Here is a 25,152-nt window from a genome sequence, read left to right as displayed (position 1 = left end):
ATAATGATCCTTAGGAATCACTTGCACTCAAGTTAGGGATTCCAGCTTTTGGGGAATTGTTACTTGGCAATAAAGAAGGTAAGATTTTGTAAAGTACTATGTGTGCGAAAGCTTGAAAATTCTGGGGTTTGAATTTTGCATGTCATAAGGAAATCCAGTGTTTCCTTAAAGCTCTCAGACCTCAAGGGGAGGTAGAAGACTGATACAGAAACAATCTGGACCAGAAGACCAGTAGCTCACTTCATAAAGATTAGGAAGGCAGGTGTAATTTTGAAAAGCTCAGCAAACCAAAGACAATGGTGTTCCTAAGGGAACTTGGTTCATTCTAATACTAAAATACGTTCTGCCATAAAAGACCCTTGCCCACAGAGGCCCTTCCTCACGGAACACACGCAGTGAAATCAATCTATACGTCTTGAAACAGAGATGAGAGTGTGTAAGAGCCACAATGACAGACACAGACTGCTGCGTATGTGGAAAATCCAGATTCCACTGTCTGAACTGTATGAAGGGGAGAGTGGGCAGGGCAGGGGGTGCTGCTCTGTAGAGGTGGCACCCAGCACCATCTCTGCACAGACGTGGGTAAACAACCATCTTGACTCTGTGTGTTACTGCGCTCTCTGCACACCAGGTGAAGAATCCTGATTTTGGAATACCACTCCCACAGCTCTGTGATGCCAATAAGATCATATCTAGCAATAGAGCTCTGGTCTATCCATAACTCTGTGCTGTCCCGTACAGCTCTGTGCTAACCCAGCAAGTGTCACCCATTTATTGCCAAGGGAAAGTAAGTCCCACCAGAAGATCCACTTCCCACCTCCTTGCTGCTTCCCTCACAAGACAGCTGTTGAGAGCAGATGGTTTTGGAGATCCTCTTGCCTATCTTGGACTTACCACGTCAACTTTTGTGATCAACAGGATCTTTACTCTTCAGCCTGACTCACTGCAGGCATTGCTGGAAGACATCAGCTAAGCAGCAAACCTGCGGTACTGATGGCATTACTTCCTTTGCTCTGTGGGTAAGTCTGTGCCACTGTACCGTCCCATGGCCCCTGCACCAGGTAGGGTCCAGCAGCTGGTCCCAGCCAACTGCTTTTCACATGTGAAGAACAAATAACAGCACATGCATCCTAAGGACAGGTGACATGCTGGTTTATTTTATAATGCAAAACTGCTTTTTTTTTTCAGGCAAATCAGGTTCCCTGCAACTGGGAAAGAAAAGAATCAGCTACAAGCCAGCCAACCAAAATCCAAAAAAAAAACCCTAATGCAGATCAGGCTGTAGTCACCAAACAGGAGGCAGAAAGCTGAGCTGGTCATCTGAGCACCCTGTCAACATCCACCTCCATGGAATTGTCACCTGCTCCTAGCACTGGGATCTCTGGAGCACTGCTGGCCCCAATATCTGCAAGAGGAGAGAGTGAGGGCATCACCTGCCAACTGCCCCCTTGGATGAAGGCTATTTGCAGCAGCAGGACACCAGGTCCCAGCACTGCAGGGGGAATGGCTGCTCTGGGTGTCCACCCTGATCTCCTGCTTGGAGCAGGCCTGTCACCAGCTCCAGCTCAGGCTGGCGCTGGCCTTGTCCCACCAGGTCTTGGAAAACAGCTCTGGAACATGGAGACTGTGGAGTCAACTCCTAGGGGGAAAGATCCTGCTTCATTTGGCTGGGCCACCTAAAAGCTGCAAGAGAAAATCCAAGGGCAGAGCAGAGCTGCTGCAAAGTGCCAGATGACAGAGAGACAAATGTCCAAAATGACCCAGAGACATCCAAGCCACTTCTCTACAAGCTGCAGACAAGGGTGGAAGAAGTGAGGTGACACAAGCTGCACAAGCAAGGGCAAAGCTGGGGAGGAGGGGGTGGGTACAACCTGTGGGGAACAGCAGGAGAAGGCCAGCTCCCTGGGGAATGCTAGACCTGGGAAAACCTTGTTGGAGCTCACCCTCCATCTGCTGAGCTGCTGCACTCCGGGGGGCTGCAGGGTCCTGGCTCAGCTGTGCCACCACTGGAGCTTCCTCTGCTGCTGACGGGTCACTTGGCTCTGGCATGCCCTGGTCGATGTACTGGTACAAGTTGCGCAGGCGTGGCCTTTTTCCTGGAGAGGTTCAAGAAGAGCCCAATGCTGACCACCCCTTCTTTTGCCACAGCTGTGCTGTATCTCACAGGCTGCAGCAGTCCTGCCAGGAGGAGAACCTGGCCCTTGAGCTAAGGCTACCTGGTGGGGTCAATGCCAGGGATACACAGCCACATCCCAAAGACAAAGCAGCAGCTGGAGGGAAGAGACATCACAAATCTGTCTGGGAATCACAGTGCCCACCTGGAAACTCTGCAGTGACAGAGCCTCCACCATCACCCAACCCATGGGGATGCTGCCAAGTCTGGGAGAAGCGGAAGGGCTGGACTATCGATCCAGCCTCATACCAGCACCATTCCTGAGACAAGTCAGCTCAAGCACACATTGTCCCAGTCCAGTTCAGCTTGTGGGGCTGCAGCCACCAGCTTTGCTCACCCAGCTTGTCATCGGACGTGGCATCGCTGAGTGGGAGCAGGTGGCTCTCTTGCCTCTTTTTCTTCTTGTTTGCCTTCTTTTTCTTCTGGTGCTTGGCAGAGAGGTCAGCAGAGAGGGCACTCGTCTCTTTGACAGTGGGATATGCCCTCTGGAAATCAGGGTGCTGCAAGAGGAGCACTTGCGAGTTGAGCCTGTGGGGCAGAAAGCAGCTGTGGGGCACAGCCAGCTCCGTGGCTGTGGCACAGGAGCCATGTTCCAGCACAACCCTTGGTCCGTGCCTGCGCTGTGGCACAGTGCTGCCTGGAGCTGCTCCTGCCCTTCCCGAGCTGGCTCAGCTCCCTGACTGCATTTGGACATCACTGACTGCGGCTGACAGATGCCTCTGAGCTCCTGCATTGCCAAAAGTGCTGTTTCCCTTCCCACTGTGAGCCCCACAGCTCTTTGGGCTTCTTCCTTTCCACACTTTTGTTTATTTGATCTTCTAAACCCTAAGCAACTCTCAAAATCACTATCAACTTTGCTCCTTGGTTCTCAGCAAAATACAAGCCAAATCAGAATGATGTCCAGCCACAAACCCTGAATACTAGTGTCTTCCATCCCATGCTCATCCCTTCCATCCTTTGTTTCACTCCCATGCTGCACAGCCTGCTCAGGGCAGATCCAGACCTTGGTGTCAGCAGCGGCATGTTGGTTCATGAAGGAGATGCTGGGACTTACTTTGCCCCCTTGAGTTTGAAGCCATAGGCTAGCAGCCAGGCCTGCAGCTCTGCCACACCACTGAGATCCGCCAGCTCCGGAAAGAGCTGCTTGTTCTTCTCCATCTTCTCCTTGTACAGCTCAGCATGCACAAGAACATCCCGCCCATCCTCAGACCACTGCAGTGGACATGTGGGACAGCACTGGTAAGTGACGCTGTCATCCTGCTGGCTCCTGCATCTGCTTCCCCCCTGCCCTGGCATGGATGACCTGGCCACCGAGTCTCAGACCCTCTGCTGGCTGGTAATGACCTCCTGGATTTAGGGTTTTACACCCAAGGCCTGAGGGTAAGCCTGGCTGGTTGGTGAGTGGGACCAACCCGCACTGCTGCAGGGGCTTTATGGTGGATAGAGCCTACTGGGGCTCTGGTTGCCACCCTGTCCCCTCATCACATACAGTGGCACCACAAGGTCCTAGGCAGCAGCTATAGCCACCCTTGAGCATGTCACCAGGGCAGAAAACTGCTCTGCAAGGAGGTGGACATGATTCAGTTGCCATTTCACACAGCTTAACTCGAAGCAAGCAGGTAATTATTTGGGGCTATTTACGCTCTCATGAGAAAGACTTGGGAGTAACATCATGCCTTTTGTTTCTAGGGAGTGGATCTGGCTCAGGGACATCCACCCTCTGCAGAAAGGAGCTTTTTCTGTTCCTTCCCTCCCCAGCTCATGGCACGCATTGGGACCCCCTGTTCTCACACATGGCTCTGGGAACAAAGCATGTGCCCATTGCAACCCCAGCGCAGCATCACCCTGCACCTCTACAACTTTGATGTCTGGGCTCTCCAGGGCTGCAGACAGCTGAGCAAGGATGTGCCCCAGGTCCCAGCGGCTGCACTGCTCCTCCTCAGGGTTCCTCTCCAGGGCAGGAGGATCTGCCACCAGGACAGACATGGCAGCAGCTCCTGGCCACCACCGTGTGCTGTGTGCAGGGAAACAGCTCTGAGGTCTGCATGGGGGCTCACTCCAATGCATGGCCAGGGCCAGCCCCAGCTGCAGAGACATGACATGGGCTGAGCTGCTGGTGGGGGTTCCCTCTCCCAGCCCTGGGTCGAGACAGCAGCTTGGAAATGGCTGAGCTCTGCCCAGTACAAAGCCCCCATGAGGTGCTCCAAAGCGCAGGCCTTTGAAGCTCTCCCAGAACACCTGGGGATGAATGTAGGGAGCTGCTGGACCCCCCACCCCTCCCTGAGCTGCCAGAAGCCCCTAACCACCCCACCACACCTTGTACCTCTGCATCCTATCTCCTTCAAGCCAACTATCAGCACCCAGCCCCTGGCTGAGGCCTTGGTGTTGCCTCCCTTTCACTGTGGACATGAAGGGACGTTTTGCCTGTTAAACGGACATCCACCACTGGCCAACCGCCACCCTAAGTGGCTGCAGCACTGTCTGTCCACCCTGAGCATCTCACCACCGGTCCCCACATGCACCGGCTTCTCTTTCCAGCCACCAAATCTGTAGCAAGGTGGTCCTGCACCAGGAATGCAGGATGGGGAGGATGGCACAGGCTGCTGAGAGCTGCAAAGCCAATTCTGAGTGTTTTAAGCCCCGGTAATGGGTTGAGTGATGTCACTTTGAGCCCGTCCTCCCCACCTTTCCCCTTCAAGCCTCCCCATTCTCAGCTCTGGGGATGGGTTTGAAGGTTTAAAGGTTTGGCAGAAGACCATTAGCTCCTGTGGAGGACACATGGCAATAGGTCTCCAGATCTAGGCTCCTGTGTGAGAAGGAAAGTGGAAGAACCAGGGGAGGCCCAGGGAATGCTCCCTGGCACCTGCAGGACACAGTGGAGCTGGGCCCAGTGGGACTGACTGTGGCGGTGACAGAGGCTCAGGGGTCCTGGGGATGCTGTAGCTCTGGGAGGTGCCATCAGGAGGTGGGGAGTTTCCATCCTCAGGGATGGCAGGGCTCTGTGGGACATGGCTGCAGCCCTGGTGACACTGGTGTGATGGGAACCAAGGGCCCCAGAGGTCACCTCATGAACGCTATTGTGGAGTCTGTGAAGACCAGCCCCAAGTCCCAGCCCTCAAACCAGCAGCCCGGAAAATGCTGGGATTTTGTTTGACTTCTGCACCCAGAGTGCTCAGGAGGGGCTGACTGTAAGCAGAGAAGTGGGCTCTGTTCTCATCGTGCCATGGTGGGAGCAACAGGCTCTTGCACAGCTCCTTTGTAAACACAATGGCATTTTATAGCCTGAAGAGAGTGATGTGGCAATCAAAGGGCTGCTTCAGCAGGGGAAGGCTGATCCCAAGAGCTGCATCTCCTCTGCTCAGCAATAAATGCCCCAAAATTTAACCACCTGGGTCCAGGGCAACAACACAGACATACTGTTATGAGGGAAAAGTGTGGTTATGAGCAAACACATTCATGTACATGGTGGTCTCCTGGTGCAGCAAACCTGGCTGGGGTGCTCATTCTGCTACTCTCGCATGGCTGAACCTCCTGGTTTAACCCAGCCCAGGGAGTCTGCTGCTCTCACCCAGCAAACAATAACTTGATGGAGAGCACACTCTAACATGGGGTTATTTTGGAAAATAAAAGTTCAGCTGCTTGAATTGGAAAGAAAATCACAGAAAGGAGAAAGAAGAAAGTATTTCACCACGGTATGTATATACCTCAAACCTTGTTCTGTACCTGCCCTCCATGGTTTTCTTTCAGGACATACACCAAGTTACACATTGAAGTTTGGATACCACGGAATCCATTCCCACAGCTGCAGGAGCTTTTTCCCTGGTATGGATACTTTGATGCACTGCACCAGCCTTGCCCTGAGCTGTAGGGTAGACACATGAGTAGAGGCTAGCTCTAGAGACTGAGTTCCTTGGTCCTGTGGAAGGTTGATATACGTAGAATCCCAGATTGGTTTGGGTTGGAAGGGACCTTAAAGCTCATCCAGTTTCAGCCGCCTGCCACGGGCAGGGACACCTTCCACTAGAGCAGGTTGCTCCAAGCCCTGTCCAACCTGGCCTTGAACACTGCCAGGGATGGGGCAGCCACAGCTTCTCTGGGCAACCTGTGCCAGGGCATGATGTCTCTCACAGGGAAAAATTTATTCCTTATATCCAACCTAAATCTCTCCTGTTTAAGTCTGAACCCATTGCCCCTTGTCCTATCAATACAGTCCCTAATGAAGAGTCCCTTTCCACCATCACTGTAGGCCCTCTTCAGATACTGGAAGGCTGCTATGAGGTCTCCTGGAGCTTACTCTTCTCCAGGCTGAACCAGCCCAGATCTCTCAGCCTGTCTCCAGAGCAGAGCTGCTCCAGCCCTCGCAGCATCTCTGTATCCTCCTCTGGACTCTCTCCAACAGCTCCACGTCCCTCTTGTGTTGCTCCAGAGCTGGACACAGGACTGCAGGGGGGGTGTTTCCCGAAAGTGCAGTAGAGAGGCAGAATCCCCTCGCTAACCTGCTGCTCATGCTCTGGGAATGCAGCCTAGCACATCGGGGGGATCTGGGTCCAAGCACACACTGAAGCTGGTTCATGGGGAGCTTCTCATCGCTCAACACTCCCAAGTGCTTTTCCTCAAGGCTGCTCCATCCAGCCCCTGCCCAGCCTGAGGATTTCTGCTGGGGATTGCCCCGATCCAGGTGTAGGACCTCACACTTGCACTTGTTGAACTGCATGAGGTTCTCATGGTCCCACCTCTTTAGCTGTTCCAGGTCCCTCTGGATCTCATCCTTTCCCTCCAGTGTATCAACCACAATACAGAGCTCAGTATCACCACAGACATGCTGAGCGTGCTCGATCTCACCGGCCATGTCACCTACAGGAGCCCTTTGGCTCTTTCCCCAGGCCCTGGAGGAGGGCGCGATTCGGATCCTCCCCAAAGCCCCGGGAAAGGAGATGCTGCGGCAGGGCGAGCGGGAAGGGGACTCGCCCGCTGGGGATCGCCGAGGGCGAGAGCGGAGGCGGGCGCTGAGCTGCGGCAGCGCCGCGGACCCGCTGCCCGCCCGGCGCTCCGAGTGCTCGGCCCCTCCCGTCGGAAGCGGCGGTTGCCGGGCAGCGCGGCGGCGCCGGGCCGGGACTTCGGCTGGCAGACCCACTCCAGGCCCAGCCGCAGGCCGCGGCCTCCCCGGCCTGGCGTAGGGCACGTCCTAGTACCTGCGGACCGGGCTGCGGCCGGGAGAGCTGCTCCTTGGCCTCCCTCGGTGAGTGCTGTGGGGGGGGGCCGCAGAGATCCCTCGTGGACCCCAGTGTCTCCGCCGGCGCTGTCCCCGGGGCGGCAGCGGGACCTCGGGCCGGCAGAGGCTGGCGGCGGCGCGGAGGCGGGGCTGGGGCTGGGGCCGAGGCAGCCGTGCCCCTTCCGAGGGCAGCCGGGCTGGAGTCAGCAGCCCTGGTACAGTGTCGCTGAGCCCGCCCGGGTGAAACGCTGGGGGCTCCTGGCTGGTTCTGCCCCCTTATGTCGCGTTTCTGGCAGCGCTTCCCCGCGCACCCCCTTCCCAGGGGTGAAACGCAGGAAGGGTTTTCCAGGAGTATGTGGTGGTGTTCAATGGGGTCTTGGATCTTGGTACAGGCCTCAAAACAGGGTTTGTATTGATTCCCCGTGACAGCACAGCCAGAGCAGGCTGTAGACTGCAGCTCGAGCTCCACTTTGTATTGCTGGATGCAGTGTTGCACATGAGCTCCTGTAATCTCAGCATGTGGCTCGTCCTTGCATCAAAGAACCCCATGGGTTAAGGTGGGGCCTCTCTTGCATCATCATCCTTTCTAGTTCTGGGAGAGGACTGGCAGTGTTCAAGGCCAGGTTGGATGGGGCTTGGAGCAACCTGGTCTAGTGGAAGGTGTCCCTGCCTGTGACAGGGGTTGGAACTGGGTGAGCTTTAAGGTCCCTTCCAATGCAAGCCAGTCTGTGATTCTATGATTCTCTGACTTCACTGCAGTTCTGTAACACCCTCATCAGCCTCTGCCCACCATCCAGTGCAGAATGTGGCTGTCATTCCAGGCTGCTGCTGGACACGTCTGACTCCTTGAGCAGGGAGTGCAAGCTGGCTTTGTTCCTAAAGGACTGCTGGTGTACATGTGCCTAGCTCCCAGGGAACATGTTCCACATGCAGATGCCAGTATCACACTTGGCCGTACCTGTCCCTCTTTGTCTTTAGAGAGATAGAAGAGAAAAGGGAGCTTTGAGACTGGCAGGTGGGGAAGTTCCTGAGGGAACCTGTATGGTGAATACTATTAAAAGGAGAATATTAATTTCTCCCATTTTAGTCTGCAAGGGGAAAGCATAAGCATGAACTAACATCACAGGGTTGATTCACAGCACATTGACCTGATTTCCTGATCCCTGATTCTGCAGGAACTATGGTCCCAGATATGTGTGCCCACCTGTTTTGGTGCAGCCCTCGAGCAGAGAGTTCTCCTGGTGCTACTTCTCATTTCAGCTAAAACTACTGAGGGACAGAGCAGACAAGACCAGCTGCATGCAGATTAGCTCTTTGATATTCTGCAGATGACTTCCTGTGCTTATCACCGTTTATCACAGCTGTGGGATTTTTTTCACTCATGCTTTTTCCAGAGATTGGCTTATAAAGACATGAAGCGGGGCTTGCTTCAGCTCTGTGAATGGTAGCAGATTCCTGGCCAGGGAGGCAGGCACAGTGAAAATGTGATCTGTAAAGAAGAGGGAATGCTTCAAAGGCAGATGCAGCAGGTTCCAGGCTGAGAAAAAAAACTGCCAAAGCCTCATCCCTTTCCATGTTTTGTAGTTTCCTTAACTACAATGCCAAAAACAAGGCACAAAAGGAAGCTGTGGTTCATACAGGCTCTGAAAGATCTCAGTTTACCTGGGGGATAAGTACCATTTCTGACACTTGGTAAGTTGGGACAAAGGGCACAAAGAGTTGAATTAATGGGACGCTCTGGGAGGGACAGGGCTGGAGCCTGCTTTGCTTGAGTCCTAGGCCAGGGTTAAACGGTGGGAAGTGGGCAGCCAGCGGTGCTCAGGTTGGTGAGTAAAGCGATGCTGAAGTCGTTAGGTTACTCTGGCAACTGCCCTTCACCTCTTGAGGCTGTGTGAGGCAGGGAGCAGGGTTGGTGCAGCCCTGTGGCTAGGAGGCTGCTCCGCTTGTGAGTTCTGCAGTCTGGGAGGGCGATAAGGAGAGGAGTCAAACACATACACGTGTCTTTGCCAGGGTTTTACCGGTCTGTCTGCCTCTCCTTGCCTACCTGTGCTCTAAGTAGTTTCTTTCTGATGGCAACAGATTGGATGCTGTAGTTTTAATGCTTAAGTTTCTAAGGTGGTGATAGAGAAGATGCCTTCCTGGGTGCAAATTTGAATGTGGCTGAGACAGAGATCAGATCACTGCTGGAAAGGGCTGACCCTGTTACCTCTTCCTCTCTCCTCTGAGTTCATAAGCACATGCTCCTACCATGTTTCTCTTGCGCTTGCTCCATTGCCCCTCTGATCCCCCTGTGGAGGTTACAGCCAGGTTACTTTTGGACAGAAGGTTAAATGGAGAGAAAACTAACCTGGAAAAAGAAGTGTTGAATCAACTGAGCACAGGACATTTGCACTACAAGGCTGTCACAAGAGATGAAGCAGAAGGATGGGAATAGCAGAAGAGAGTGTCCACACATCATCTTTTGGCAGAAGTGAGCCATGAGAAGTATCCTCAAATACTCCCATGACTGGCAGGAGTAAAGCAGCAGCTTGGGAGGGCTGTTTTCATCATTGGTAGCTGAGCCTTGGCTGCTCCTCAGGGCTAGGAGACTGATACAAGGGGCTTGTGTCTCATGCAGGTGAGTTCGCTGCTGGTACATAGGTAGGCAAGATGCTTATCATTGTAGTAAGCTTCTCTGATCTTGCAAGATCCCAATCCAGAGGTGATGTGACTTGCAAATTAGGGAGTGGGTGTCATTTGCAAATTCCCTGCAGCAGGGCAGGATGCTGTTGGGATGTGCAATGTGATTATGTGACTTGTGTGAAGGTATAAAATGAGCCTTCCATCACCCGCCGCCCATCAGCTTGCCTTTCCTCCTTCAATCCCCCACAACAATTGCCTGCTCTGGTAACAGGTCATGATTTCAGCCTGTCATTTTGTGTGTAAATTACTGGGTTTGAACGTGAGTTCAGACCAAGATCAGATGTGAACTTCAAGGCCAATAGCTGTTCTGGAGGGACCTCATGTTACATTTTTTTTTTTTTAATGAAGTACAAGAGCCTCTACTTACAAGTACTTACTCAGTACTGACAGGAGTCAGTAAGCCTGAGCTTAGTGGGATCCATTATCAAGGAGATTAAATAGTACCAAACCCAGTGTCATTTTACCTTAGGCTGAGGGTTGTGTTTCCTTTTCAGAAACAGCTTTTCCAGAGGAGCTGGGTACAGACTGTACCTGCATGCTGGCATGCAGTAGTCAGCATTGCTTACATTGCCTCTGCAATTGTGTGTGAGAGATGAATAACAGATTTTCACTAATGGGTCTCATGTCAACGGGTGATTTAGCAAGGAAGACTGCAGTGCATTAGTTGCCATGACTCAGACTCACTCAGCCTTGTAGTGGTGGTTTATTGGTTTATAAATGAAATCGCAGAAGCTGCATCCTGGTGGTGCTGGCATGCTGAGATCCTGAAGAGGGTTCTTGCTGTTGACTTCCTTCAGAAATCTTTAAGTTACTGCCTGAGGAGTCAGAGCATGCAGGTTTAGCCCCAGCTCTTACAGCAGTGACTCCAGCCAAGCTGCCCTGGTGCCTGTCAAAATCATGGCGTGACTCTGAGGAGGGACTGAGGCTTTTACAGCATCTGCCAAAAGCTCACCAGTGGTCTGTGCCTGTTCCTGTGTCATCTTGCATCCTCGTTTTCTGAGTGGGGAGCAAGTCCCTCAAACTTCACATAGGCAGTGGAATGCTGTCCATGAGATCTTCGTGAGAGATGCTAGCTGCTGCTGTGCTGGAAGGATCTGTGCTCCTCTGGTTGTGGGGAGGAAAAAGACAGCAGGGACCAGGGCAGGGATTTGTGGATCTGTGCTGGTCCAGCAGTTAATGTTGAAAAGTTCTTTAGTAATGAAAAAGATGTTTTCTAAAGAGGTGACTCTGGTCTCCCTGAGACCAGCTGAGCTCTTTTAATCTTGGGGCTCTTGCCCAGAAATTCAGCATCTGCCCCTACATGGTCCTGCAGTGAAGTGTTTTTTCTCAGGTCGTTTTGAGATTCAGCCCCAGCCTGCTCAAGGATGGTGACAGTGCTGATGTGTGTCTTGTGGAGGATAGAGCAGAGAGTTTACCTGTGTGGGCACAAGCTTCAGGTTGCTTTGTATAGGTTGTGTTTGAACCACAGGAGCTATTTAGAAAGAGCCTAAGGAGCAAGATAATTCAAATCTAAGGCTAAAATGTCTCAGATGGTATCCAGCTACCTTGTGTTTTTATTCACTAAAGGCACAAAGGGCAGTTATAGCAGCTCAGCTCCTGCTTGCATGTCTGCAGTAAATGTTCCTGTATGGGAGAGCAGAGCCAGGAAGGATTTTCTGTACTGAAGAAAACAATACTACAGCAACTGTGAACATTTCAGGTTTGATGCTAGTAAAAATGCTGATTAGCCCCACAACAGGGACAATACTGCTGGATCCCTTGCTTCACCTGCATGGAGTCCAATTTGGGGTAATTTGTGGTTTCCTACCTGCAATTCATCTCTGTAGGTGGGTGGAGGCTCTCTAATGAAGGTCAGAAGTTCACACATATATATATAAAAATGTGGATTTTCAGTGACTCAGTGAGCCCTGTTCATTTCTGTTCTCAGTAGTGGCTGGTTCCTGTGGTGGAGGCAGAGCCACGTCAGGATGTGTGAAGGGCCATCCAGGATTTGTGGACCCATTCCTCCAGACCCTACGCTCTTTCCAAACTATTACAAACGCTCCTTCTCAGGTGAGTCCTTGCTGCTTGTTAGGGATGTACACGTTTGTACTGTGGCTTGGCGCAGCTTGCCCGTTTGATGTCCTTACTCTTTGACATCCTCAACAGTCTCCACTCACACTGGTGCAGGTGCTGCCTCATGGATAGTGATCCTAAAGGTGGTGTGTACAGCTGGTCAAAAGATTGGAAAGCATAAGGTAGAGGTGGAGAAGGGGTTTTCAGCATTGTTTGTAGGCTGTGGGTGAAGAAAACCATAAAGCAAGATAGTTTCCTGATAATTTCTTTCTCTTTCTTTCTCTGTAGCTCGAGGGAGGCTGGAAGGGAATGCTCTGAAGCTGGGTTTTAGCTCTGACCCTCTGGATCCAGTTCCTAACCCATACAGTGCCCACCAGGTCCAACCAGCCCCTCGCATTCGCCCCAGTGGAAAGGATTTCCTGGAGAAGGGACAGAAGGGAACACTCAGTCTCTTATTGCAGCTTGAAGGGCTCTCCCTTGATGGGAGGCTGCCAGTTGAGAGTAAGTACAGCTGAGCTGCTGCTGGCCTGAGCTGCGTTTGGTACCAGGGATGAAACATCAGGGTTTTGGCTGAATTCCTCAGCTCTGCTTCCTGAGGAGAGCTTGAGATTTGCAGGGCCAGTCACTCCCATCTGCTGCATTTGGCCTGGCAGTGGTGCCCCTGGGGCATTGCCTGTGTGGGAGCTAGTGCTGCTGTGACCTTCCTGACTCCAGTCTGGCCCAGGTCTGGAATGGGAAGGGAGACTGTAAAAAAGAAGCTGTTTAATTTGTATTTTAGGAACTAGTCATGGATGAGAGGCCATTGAGGGATGCTGGAAACAGATAAAGCCCTTCTAGTTCGCTGTTTCTGAATACAACCAGTATCTTTACAGTCAAACTTAAAAATGGATCAGGTGAAATCTTAATGTATAGAGGGTGTTTAATCTGGGGAATTCCTTGTTAGTGAACAAATCCAGACAGGATTTGGGAAGACCGTATGTGTGGATACTGGGAATATCTCTGCAAAAGATGTTCCCTTCTCCAGGGAGGTCACCCAAAGTACATGCAGAAGTCCAGGAAGGCGATAAGGCTGAGCACTGGGTGTCTGATTTACTTCATATGTTGGAATTGCCCCTGCCTGGTGCCAGTGTGGTAGCTGCCAGCTGAACTGCTATGCCAGAGCAGGAGAGGAATGAAGAGGGTCTGGTTGTGTCAGCTGAGATCTTCCCCATCTTGGAGAGCCTAAGGTTTGTTTTTGATTCAAAACCAACAAATACAAACCGTAGTCTTGATTATGTCCCCTTGAATGCGGGACAACAGCTGACCGTGAAACCAGGAAGAGTGCCAGTTTAAGGCTCTGCAGCTGCCATTAGCCATTCAGAAACACCATGGTTGCTGAACTGGGAATTGACCTTGCTCTCAAGAGGATGCTGGTGTGGCTTGTCTGGCATAGTCCCAAATGGGACAAGTGAGCCACAGTCTCTCAGAACAAGGGAGTCTGTGAATACCAGTAATGTGCACAGACTTCTGCCAGTGCTCAGCTGGGCACTGTGCGATCCTCTGGCAGAAGAGGGTCAATCCTGAAGTGTGCATCTAACATGGGGAAGAATGCACAGCTTGTCTAGTCTGCAGAGAAGGGGAGAGCTTGCTTTTGTATAGGCGGTTGGACAGCTTTGGAGACAGAACTGTGGGCTCTGGTGCCAGCGCTCCAAAAGCCTGAATCCCTGGGCAGTGTCTGAGGGGTGAAGGCTATGTCTCCCCTTGCTGTGCAGGGAAAGAGTCCAAGGATCATGAGAAAGAAAATGTAAGGAGAATAAAAGAGATCCAGAAGAAGTACAAAGAGAAGGAGCGAGCCCAAGAGCACAGCAAGCCCAAGCCTGTGAAAGCCCTCTGGAAATCCCAGAAATATGAAAACGTGGAGTCAAAAGTGAAGGCCAAACTCCAGGTCAGTACCCACTCAGCTCTTGAGCTATCTGGGCCTGGGATGCAGTTCAGCCCTGAGGCTCTATGGGAAAGCGGACATGGGGGAGTCCCAGAACCTCTGGATCTGGGGCAGCTCAGTGATGAAGCATGGAGGACAGATGTGACAGTGGGGCTGTGTGCTGAGTGAGAACGTGGCGTCTGGCTCCAGAGAGCGATTGCTGTAATAGTCCGCGTCCTGTCCAGCCCAGAAGATCCCTCATGTAGGAGAAGCTGAGAGGAGGAAAATCTCATGAGACCCTCTGCCTGCAGGCTCCTGCTTGGCCTCTTGGGGATATACAGGCTTCCACTCACAGCTGTATTCCCAGTCTAGAGGTGCATCCAGCTGTCTTTTCAGCTTCCTGGTGTTTGGGCAACACTTAGCTGGGGTCAGTGCCAAAGGGCTGTGTATTCTGTCCCATGGATCTTGGTCGTCGGAGGTTTGTCTTCAGGCTGCATCAAACCTCAGTCCAACTCTTACCACCCTGTGGACCCACAGTGGGCTGTAAGTCTCCAAATTCTTCTCCAAGTGATTGTTGTGGTGAATAACCCGTGTGCCATGGGGGCACTCAGCATCCCCAGGCAATCAAGCTGGAGGTCTTATAGACGAGCACAACCTGCAAGGGTGTATGTACCTCCTGTGCTTGTGAGGAGAAGGGCTGTGGGGCCGTGCCTTGTTTCCTCAGGCTTTCTCAGCTACTGAAATGAGATGTGTGGCTTTGTGAAGGTTTTGGGTTGGTGTTCGCTTCTTTCTGTTTCTTTATCTGGGTCATTTTTCCTCCCCTGGTGGGTTGCTGGTGTTTAAATGGTGCCTCTGTCAGAAGGCTTTGCTAAAAGCACCAAAGACACTGCCTTGGTAGAGTTGTACCTGTTTGTACAGAAACGGAAGTGAAGGCCATGGGAGAGGGAAGGAAAGCTCCATCACTATCTTTGGGTGAATCTGTTGTCATCAGTCTGGAAGCTCCTGTGGTCCAAGTGACCTCTTGTATTCCATTAGCCTCTTCTTTCATCCAGAAATAGGCACTGTAGCTCTTACGGATGGGGTTGGCTCCTGCTGCACAGCAGCAAGCAGAGGAGTGCTGTGCCACCTCCATCATAGTGACCTCCTGGAGAAGAGGCCCCAGGGCTCCCTTCCAGCTGAGCTTCACATGAGAGAAGCTCCTTGAGCAAAGGGCAGTGCAGGGCTCCTGCCTTGGCCAGTGTAACCTTGAACTGTTAGAGCCTGCATTCCCATCGGCCTCGGGAGAGGGCTTTGTCCTGCAAGTCCCTGATAGCCTTCATGGTCTCTATCTCTCTTCTTTTTGCAGCCAAACAGGCTGTGTGGACAGGAGTGACACAGGGAGCTGCTGCTTGTGCAGACAGTGGATGCAAGCTGGGTGACACGTCAGGCACTGCCAGTTACACAAGCCTTCCCTTGGTACTCCCTTCCTGAGTTGGAGCGTCCAAGTTCCTCCCAATCTCTGCATTGCTTCACCCTGGTCCAAAGCAGCCCTCCATCCAGCTTTTGACACTAAAATTATGTGTACTGGTAACAACTGCAAAAATTGGCAAGATGATTTCCAAGCCAGTAGTTCCAAATGCTGTGTCCCTTCTTCCCGGTGACACCAACCTCCTTGAGGTCTGTGACCTTTCCACACATGGGAACAAACCCACATGTGCTTTAGGAACACAAGCCTACACTCTCGTTTGACAAATCCTCTGGGTTAGAGGAAGATTGAGATAATTTCTTCTTTTGTTCTGGGGAAGGGGGTGGTCTCTATGCAGGCAGTTTCTGCGTGGTGCATTCCTTGTGCTCCAGAAAGAGGTGGCGAGAAGCCCTGGCGCTGACTCATGTTGCTTTAACTATTACTGTGGCTCTTCCAGAGCTGGGGTGTTCTCTTTGAAGGATCTCCATCTTCTGTGGAGCTGCTGCTGCTCAGAGTTTAAATTCAATCTGTTAGAGTGCTTCTTTAATAGAAGAAGGCTTACAGGCTTGACTTAGCAAGCCTGGGTCTGGATTTATGGGCTGCTGCAGTTTGAAGACCTTGATCAGACCCTCTCTTAACAACAGTAATTAACTAATTCCTTCAAAGTATGCATCCCATTTCTCAACTGTGGCCTTCTGAGCTACTCCCTGGGGAGGAGGTGATCCGTTAAGGATTGGATTCAGAAGGGGAAGAGGACCTTCTACTATAACAGCTTGAGATGTGTGTAGTTTCTCAGCTTCCTTAATGGCTTTAGTAAGGCACAGGACCCCTTGTCCTCAACCCGAGTACCACTCTTCAGTTTCTTTAAATGAGGTAGAAGAAAACAGTAGAGGCCTGGCTGGTCCTTATGGTCCCTTTTGAAACACACCTCAACAAGAAGCATGGGGGCAAATCCCCACTCCACTGTTAATGGATCCTGTGGTACAGTAAGCCCGGTCCCTAATAGGCTTTGAGTTCATCTTCCAGAGGATTAAGCGCTTCTCTAAGTTGTGGAGTCTAGTCACATTCCTTATTTTTCCAAAGCAAGTTGTATAGTGGGCGAGCAGTTACCAAAAACCCTAATGCATGTTTTCACCAATAACCTCATGTGCTTAACAACTATTGTTATTCTGTTTTATTGCCCAGGGTTTGTCCTTCTTGATGCTTGAGAGGGTATCATGAGGTACTGCAACAGCTCCTGCTATCCACCAGACCCCTAAGAATTTAACTTCTTGTCTGGAACCTTGGCAGTTGGAGGGTGGAATGTTGAGCCCATTTTTATTCAATAGATTCCAGATGGCTGCAGCCCCTTGCCCCTCCTGTTCTTTATTGTCTCCATCCATTAGGATATCATCTATACATTCATATATGTGGACATCTGCTGACACTTCCACAGGACTGAGGAGCTTGGCCAAGGCACTGTGGGCAATAATGGGGGAATATTTATACCCTTGTGGGAGTTGGTTAAAAGTATACTTCATCCCCTCCCAAGTGAAACCCAACTGGGGTTTGTCTTCTCGCCTTAGGGAAACCATAAAAACCATATCCTTAACATCTGGCGTGGCCATCCAAGGGTGGACAGTAGCCTGTCCTGCTGTCACTGCCAAGGTTAAGCTTGGGACAGCAGCAGTCAGCAGTGGAGTATTGCTGTTCAATTCCCTGGAATCAGTTGATAAACACCATTGGCCATCCGCCATATGGACTGGCCAGACTGGAGAGTTCTAAGGGGAATGTGTACAATCTGGAAAATGTCTTCTCTAGATCTTTAATCACTTTGGAGATGCCCTATTTGGCAGCAGATACTGAGCGGCACAGGTGCAGGGGCAGCCTGTGAAAGCCTCACAAAAGAAGCTTCTGCTTCTCTGCATTCCAAACTCCACACCCTGCCATAAGGTAGATCCCATCCCTTGCCTGCTTGTATGTCAGACCCTCATCTATTTTCCTTGTGAAGGCTCAGAGCCACTTCCACAGCTGCCATCCTTTTCTCACCAGGCAGCCAGAGTTGAGTTTGAGCTCAGGGGAATTTTTCTGCTACACCAGTTACCCCCACTGTATTTACAGCTTTCCTTGATGGGTTAATTCCTTACTTCTCCACTTGCTGCTTGGTTAAAACACTAATATGGGCCCTGTGTCAATTGAAAATCCCAGACTTAGGGGATATGTCTATGGGCTCTTAGCAGCAGCCATTAGCAGTTACCACTAGGTGAGTGGGCAGCTGAACCCAAATCCCAAAGTTGTGGATTTTAACCCCTTCAGGTCCTCCCGGTGAGGTGCCAAAGGATTAAGGGCACCACTGCTGTTTGGGGTTGTGTCACCTTTGTGTCTGCCTGAGCTCCTGACCCTTCCTCTGTTTGCAAGGCTATCAGTGCAGCCGCACTCAGGCAGTAATACTCCTCACTAAAGGGCATTTCTTTCTGAGCCCTAAATGGTCTGTCTCAGGAAAGTTCAAGATCCCGGTGGGGTCCTGCTCATCGTGCTCCATGGCTGCCCAAGTTCTCTGTCTCAGGGACTATTTCCAGGGTGTCTGGTGATCCTCTGAGGAGGGCTCTGAGGTGGCCGGGACCTCCTGGAGGTCCCATACCTCGCTTGGGTGCAATCAGCCTTTGGCGCTCCCTTTGGCAGCTTGGACAGTGCTTTTCCTGGGGCAGGGACAAGCTCTCCTCTTGCCTGGGCTCTACACCCCCACCCAACAACCCTCTCAGTAGGTTATTGAGTGATTGCCCAGCAGTCCATGGTTCAGAACCACTCCTGGACCCCCAAACCTGCTCTTTTCTTCATCACTGAACAGCATCTCATCTTCTGTGGCACAGGCTCTCCACAAATACTCTGTCTCCATTTTTGCTCAGAAACTTCCTGTGCAACTCCCTGAGCTCAGGTCCCGACCAGGAGCAGTGCACAACATGAGACGGGGTCCTGCTGTACAGACCCATCTGCCTGTCAGTTTTAATGAGAGCTCGCACATTCCTTTTCTCCAGCTCCACCACGGCTTCAAAGCTCCCATCCTCAATGTCTGTGCCCATAATCAACTGCTGAATTGGGACAACACTGGTGGGTGTTTGTGCTTGTGCCACCATAATTTCAATTCTTTGTTCCAATAAATGCTTTTGCTCTCTTTCTCTTCTAAATTCCTCTTCTGAACAGTCCATTTCCAAGTAATTCCTTGCAAAACAATCCTATGCATGTACCAAGCCCGTGCCCAGGATGGCACACATGCTCTCTTCACCACCTCCAGCATCTCCACAGTGTTGTTCCATTCTCTCTGCTCCTGGGTAAAACCACTTCTCCTTCACCCACCGTACACGCAGGGGAGAAGTGATCATCTGTCCACTTGTCACCTCTCCTCTGTGGACATCCCACTGACTACGCCCGTTTAAATGTAACAGAACCAATAAATATAGGCTAAATGACATATATTGCTCAAACTCAATTCAAGCTCCACCAACATCACCTCCAGATTTTGGATGTCACATGGATTTGTCACTACACTGCTGATTCTTAAACTTCATGGCCAATGATCCAAAATGAGCAATCCCTCACCTGAAAAGGGAGGGCTCTCAACCTCAAAGAATTCTCTTGGATGGTGACATGACCCAAGGGGAGAGTCTCTGACTGCAGACCTGCTGCTCCAAGGAGGAACAACTCCAGTGGGCTCTCCATCCGGGCTCCTTTTATACTCTTGTGCCATCTGAGCTGTGGTCAGATACGGTCATGTAGCTGTCATGGGCTCAGGACCCAACTTCCTCATTTGTCAGGGCTTTGTTGGGGTGGTTGTACCTGCTATAACTTGTTTGACTTTGAACCAGCCATGCTGGGTAAAGGCATTTCTCATTAACTTACCAGAGAGATCTGGATCTCCTGGCTCCTGCTGCAACAAGACTGATCATCTTTGGAGCCTGATCTGTCCAGGCAGTCCTGAGGGCATTGCATACCCTGGTTCTTAACACTAGAACTAGTCATTTGAACATCCTATCTCATGTCTGCTGAACTACATGGGCCAGGCAACAAGTAATCTGCCTCAAGGGGCCTGCAATTCAGCTGAGAGAGCAGCTGGGAGCTTGGCTACCTGTGAAGATCTGGAGGCTGCCCTGTACAGTTCCTGTCACTTCCAATGGCAGAGCAGTTCCCTGGTTGGATTTATCATAAGGTCACCCACTTGCCACAGTCAAATTTCAATTTTCAGGATTTCTTTGCAACAACACTGTCTGAGATAGTCCCCAGGCCTTCTGTTAGATGTCAGGTAGTGTAACCTTGTGCCATTTGTAACCACAGCCTTTGAAGACGCCTGTCATGCTATTCCACCCTCCCCAAAACACCAGACTCCTCCACTCCCCACTCCTCTTTCTGTCTGGAGTAGCATAACCACAGATTTGGGGTGCTGAGCAGAGCAGCACTTGAGACCAGCAGCTCAGCACTCAGCTTCATGACTACCTGGGTCTTTTCACTCAAGTTTGCTTGAACGGATCTGTGGCACTGGGATGGCTTCAGGGAGCTCAAGTTCTCTACTGTTGCCAACAAGGGAGACTGGCGTGTGTCTCACCTTCAGCATGCTTTCTCCACATTGCCATGTGCCCCTTTCTCAGGAAGATTTCTGCTTTTTAAGGAGTCGTGATCAATGTCAGTATGGACAGTGTCCCTGGCTCTGGTAGGTATCTCTTGGGTTATCTGGTGTTGCTTTCCTTTCATGCCTACCATTTGAGTCAGTGAAAGGGCTCTCCAGTCAATGCTATGTGCATATTTGATCCAAATGTGTGTTTCAGCAGATTTTTCCCTCTTTTTTAGAGTTTCTGTACAGAATTCAGTTGCCAGGTCTGGATTTGTTGCTGTAGCCTGTCAGTTTGGCCTTTGCTGGCTGAGTCCAGATTGTCTTCCCCCAACAACTCCTGCCAAGTCATGGCAGAAAGAGCGTGCTGTCATCTGCCTGCTGGAAACTTGTCATTGAGCTTGTGGTTGACTTCCCAAGCTTTGTTGGGTTGGTTTCTCTTTTCTCCAGCCTTCCTCCACTATTGGATCTTTTCTTGCTTCTCCCAGGAGAGCTCCCCACCTCCGAATCCAGAGGCTCTGAAATTTCTGAGGGCATATTCTCGCTGTGGTCCTGGGATCAAGCCATGCAGATCGCTCTCCCCAGGGCCTGCCAGAATGAAAACAGGAGCAGACACAGAGGATCCAGAGGCACTGGGTGTTGAAATCAAGGTGAGTTGCACACTGACTGCATCCATCCGAGGCATTTCTGGCACTTAACTTTGCTCCTGTTTTGCACTCTTCATGTGTTCTTCTAAAGTGTTGAGTCAGGTATGCTGTGTGAACAGGGAGATCTGTAAATACTCTTCCTGGCTGAAGGGAAGGAGCAGGGTCTTGGTCACTGTGTGTTCCAGGATTGCTAATACTGCCTCTGGCTTCACCCCTACTCATAGTTAAAGAGATTGTGAAGTTCCCTTTGAAAATCCCACCTCCTCAGTGTACAAGTGCTAGTGATCTCCAGTCTGCTTTTTGTAGGGGTTTGCAGGAGGTCTTGGGGATTTGGAGGCTACTCCCACCTTAATCGAAGGAACTGTGGCTTCTGGATGTTAGAAAAAAACCTGGGAAAATGGGTGAGCTTTTTAGAAAGGAAGGTTAAACAGTTAAACCTTTCCGGTGGTCTGTCTGGGAGATCCTAAACTGTTCTGTGACTTGTATCTCCTTTCTTTGGCAAGCATGGGTTTGCCAGTCTGCTGATTCCCAAAGGCCATGGAGGGACTTAATTTAAACAGGGCATAAACTCCTAAGGAGGAAACACAAGAAAACCTTGAACTCAAATCCAGTGACCTTCTGCCCTGTCTTGGCCACCAGACAAGCTGTGATAGCGAGTGCTATCATCTGAGGAAATGCCCCCAAGGGCCAGCTAAGCTCTGCCAGGCTTCTGGTGAGGGCCAAAGCTGTTTTAACTCTGACCTTCCAGCTGCCCTGATGGGCTCAGAATACACCAGTAGGAGCTCTGCGGACTACGCCAAGCCTAGTTCTTTCTGTCCTTCTGACTTTGAGGGCATGGGGTCAGCCTGAGGACCTTAAAAAAGCCAGTTTTAGGCTTGACTTTTGGTGCTTGTGTTCTCAAAACATGGTCAATATCTCTTGCCTGACTATGCCTCCACACCTGACATGGGATGGGCTGAGGGTGCGCCTGTCCTACTGCCCTATACCCCCAATTCAGTGTCTTGTGCAGGTGCCTCTTTCCTTTGTCCCTTGTGGGGACAGGGATTCTGTGTGTGTGTGAGTGTGAGGCGGGCCCTGCTGCCTTCCTCTCTCTTCTTGCAGATGCAGGTGGAGGGCAGGAGCATCGACTTTGTTAAGCACAACGCCCGCAGTGCCAAGCGGGCCCTGCTGCGGCGGTCCCTGTCCGAGCAGGCACTGGCAGAGCTGCTGCAACAGAAGCACCGGGAGCAGGAGGACTACAACACTAAGCAAAAGGGCCATGTCCCCCAGTAGTACGTATGCCCTCTCTGGTCCTCTGGTCCTCTTTTTCTGTCAGAAGCCTGCTTTCATTCACCATGTCCCTCAGCTTCTGCATAGAAGGGGGGCTGAGGACAGAGATGCTCCTGGCATGTGCAAGCAGTGGGATTTACAGTGGCCTGGAGAATAAAAGCAATTCCTCCTGGTTTCTTCACAAGCATCCCATGGCCAGTGTGACTGGGCTCAGAAAGAATTTTGTCTCCTTCCTCCCTGGGTTGCTGTTGTCTGATGGTGATGACATGGGATGCTCTGTGCATAAGAAGCATGTTCCTACCCCCTATAAGCCTTGCTCTACATGACGTAGCTTCAATATTGCAAGGTCTGGTTTTGGAGAGGCAAACGCTTTGCTCTGCCTTGCAGTGTTCAGCCCTGGACCCAGAGTCTGAGGAACATCGAGCAAGCGACTTGCCTGTTGGGGTTCTGAGTGGAAAACTTCCTGGTGACCCTGTCCTAGGACTGACCGTGATGTCAGTCCTTCAGCTCCATACTGTGCATGCTGTTGTCTGCCAGTATCCCTGGCTGTGAGCCACTTTGTCCACTTCATTCTGTCACTGTCCCACAGATTGTTTTGAGAGGACTCAGTAGCCTGGGCCAAAAGCAAGGAGCAGAATCCTTTGTCTCCAAAGAGCTTGTGTTGGCCTCTGTGCATCTCTTCCAGCAGTGATTCAATGTACATGGAGCATGTTTGCTGGTCCATGCATGTCGGCTAAGCCCAGTATACCCCTCCATGGCAGGAGTGTGTGCTGGCAGCATGGGTCTCTGTGGCCCTCAGGCAGAGACGTTGAGTGAGGTTTGAAGGGCTCAGTTCCTGGCCTCTGCTTGCATCCCTGGGCACCTCCTTCTACCAGATGTAATGACACGTGCTTCCTTTGGCTTCCCTCTGCCTTGCCAGCCTTCTGGAGAGGAAGGAGCTGTGGCGCAGAGAGATGGAGGAGCGGCTGCGAAACCTGCCAGATCCCAACATGCCACCTGGTCATACTATGATGCAGGAAGACCAGCGGCTGGAGACCCTCAGCAGTCTGAAGCAGAGTAAGAGGAAAAGAAACAGGAATTCCAGCTCAGAAAAATGGGTGATTCTAGCCATGATTTGGGAGATGACTTCTGGGACACAGATTTCTGTCGCTTGGAGTTATCTGGAATAAGGCGTGTAGCTGGGATGTGAGGTGCATGTGTGGAAAGAGAAATTTCTTTCAGGTTGGTAGGCAGGCTTGTCCAATAGACCTGATGCTAGGGTTACTGTTGCTGTTAATATGATAGAAAGATTTTGATTGGAAGGGACCTTCAGGGGTCTGTATTCCAGCCTTTGGTTATTCAAAGATGGTGCAGGTCACTTAGGTCCTCATCCAGCAGAACTTTCAATGGAAAGATGGGTATTATAAGTCCCTCTTCCAGTGCTGCGATCTGTTTTATGGCTGAGGTTGAGGTCATGGGAAAAGGACAGATTTCTTTGCTCTTCCACTTACACAACTTGTTTGGTTTCATTTTGTGTTTTGCAGGCCAGGAGCAGCTGGTAAAGGACCTGGTGATGCTGCCAGTGAGGGCAGACACTCTCAGCATGCAGAAGAGGCGGGTGGAGCTGGAGAGGAAGCTCTCCCAGATAGAAGAGGCCATCAAAATTTTCTCAAGGCCCAAGGTCTTCATCAAGCTGGATGCCTGAGCTGGGGTAGGGTTAGGGCCCATGCAGGTGCCAATGCAGTGTCCAGTGTGCAGCCAGCGTCTCTTGCTCATGCTTCAGTGATGTGTCTGTCCATGGAAGAGGGAGGGAGAGGCCCTAATATACTCTCTGTGGTCTGGAGAACAGTTGTCTCTGTGTTGCTTGACTTCTCAGAGATCAGATCTCTGTTCTGGATCCATGGCATCACCTCTTATTTTCCCATTTTTTCCCACTTCTAGGAACTGGTAGGAGGTCTCCCATGCATCTGACTGTGGTGTTCCTTGTCCCTCTCTCTCTCCTGAGCTGGCCCATGGTCATGGCTCATTCTGGGCATCTGCAGACTTGTCTGCACAAAACCCTTGTGCTGTTGGTCTGCCACATGTGCCTCAGTCCTGAGCACTGCCCCATCCTGCTCACGCAGCTCAGGGACCACAAAGAGGCACAGAGCTTCAGTCGTGTGCCCAGGGAAGACCTGGGATGGCTGCAGGGGGGTCTGGCAGGATGTCAGGAGAAGCCTTTGGGGGGGGGGGGCAGGATGTGCTTCCATTATGCATCGTTTCCCTCTTCAGTGTGTGTGCCACTCCTGGTGGGCTCAGCAGGGCCTGATGAGCACTGGTGTGTGGCAGAAACCAGCAGTACTGATGTAGCACAGGCAGGGGGAGAGCTGTGGGTGCTGGTCCCACTTCCTGCAGAGGTCCAAGGTGGCCAGGGAAGTCAGGTTTCACATGGCTGGGGTGCTGGGATGTGGTGGTAGACTTGAGTGGTGGATGAGCAAAGTCCCGGTAGATCTCAGTCTGCAGCCTGACAGGACAAGGCTGGGCAGATGCCATTGTGGAGGTGAGCTCGTGGCCTCATTACCTTCAGAGGCCACACAGGGACCTGTGGAGACCTTTGCAGGGATCCTGCTGAGTGAAATGTAGACAGACTTGACCTAAAAGGGATCTCTGGAGGGCTTGGTCCATGTCCTGCTCAGCAGAGGGCCAGGTCCACAGCTGGGGGCCTTCTCCAGCTGAGTTAACATCTCCAAGGACAGGGCAGCCACCACCAGCTCACTGGGGCTGTCTCAAGGCAGTGCCATCCTCAGGGAAACCCTTTTTTCCTCTGAAGTCCCATCAGAATGTCCCTCATTGCAGCTTGTGCCTGTTGCCCCATCTCCTTCACTGTGATGGCTGCTCCAAGCAGGGGTTTGCTCCAACCTGGGGAGGGTTTCTGGGGTAGGGGTGTTGTGGAGCAGACTCCAGCCCTGCCTACAGCACCCTGGGGGATACTGCAGTTCCTGGGACATCAGGGGCTGACGCTGCTGCCAAGGGATGAGGAAGCTTTTAGTGCTGGAGGAGGTGAAGATGCCAACCTGAAAATCAGCCCCAGTCCCATGAGGCTGCCCTCGGAGCAAACACTGCAGCCAGGCTGAGCTAGCTGGATGAGAGTGGTGCTGGGGGCTGTGGGCACCAGCCCCATGGCACCTCTCTGCCCATAGCAACTCTGGACTAACTAGCCCTGCTGCCTGCTC

The 25,152-nt window shown here is 51.6% G+C and overlaps 1 protein-coding gene across 1 annotated transcript; it reads left to right on the top strand.

The window, feature by feature from the left end:
* Window positions 1-12,034: 12,034 nt before the first annotated feature.
* ENKD1 (enkurin domain containing 1) lies at window positions 12,035-23,645 on the top strand (the record flags this gene model as incomplete). Its single annotated transcript, XM_080638359.1, has 7 exons — window positions 12,035-12,119; window positions 12,411-12,623; window positions 13,874-14,046; window positions 20,534-20,695; window positions 21,794-21,963; window positions 22,881-23,017; window positions 23,485-23,645. The coding sequence occupies 7 exons, from the start codon at window positions 12,035-12,037 to the stop codon at window positions 23,643-23,645; spliced, it is 1,101 nt and encodes a 366-aa protein (XP_080494485.1).
* Window positions 23,646-25,152: the final 1,507 nt, after the last annotated feature.

Source organism: Psittacula echo (assembly GCF_963264785.1).
Source record: "Psittacula echo genome assembly, chromosome: Z".
Taxonomy (NCBI): Eukaryota; Metazoa; Chordata; class Aves; order Psittaciformes; family Psittacidae; genus Psittacula; species Psittacula echo.
The sequence above is the reverse complement of the archived record's forward strand: the minus strand, read 5'-3'. Positions and strand labels throughout refer to the sequence as shown.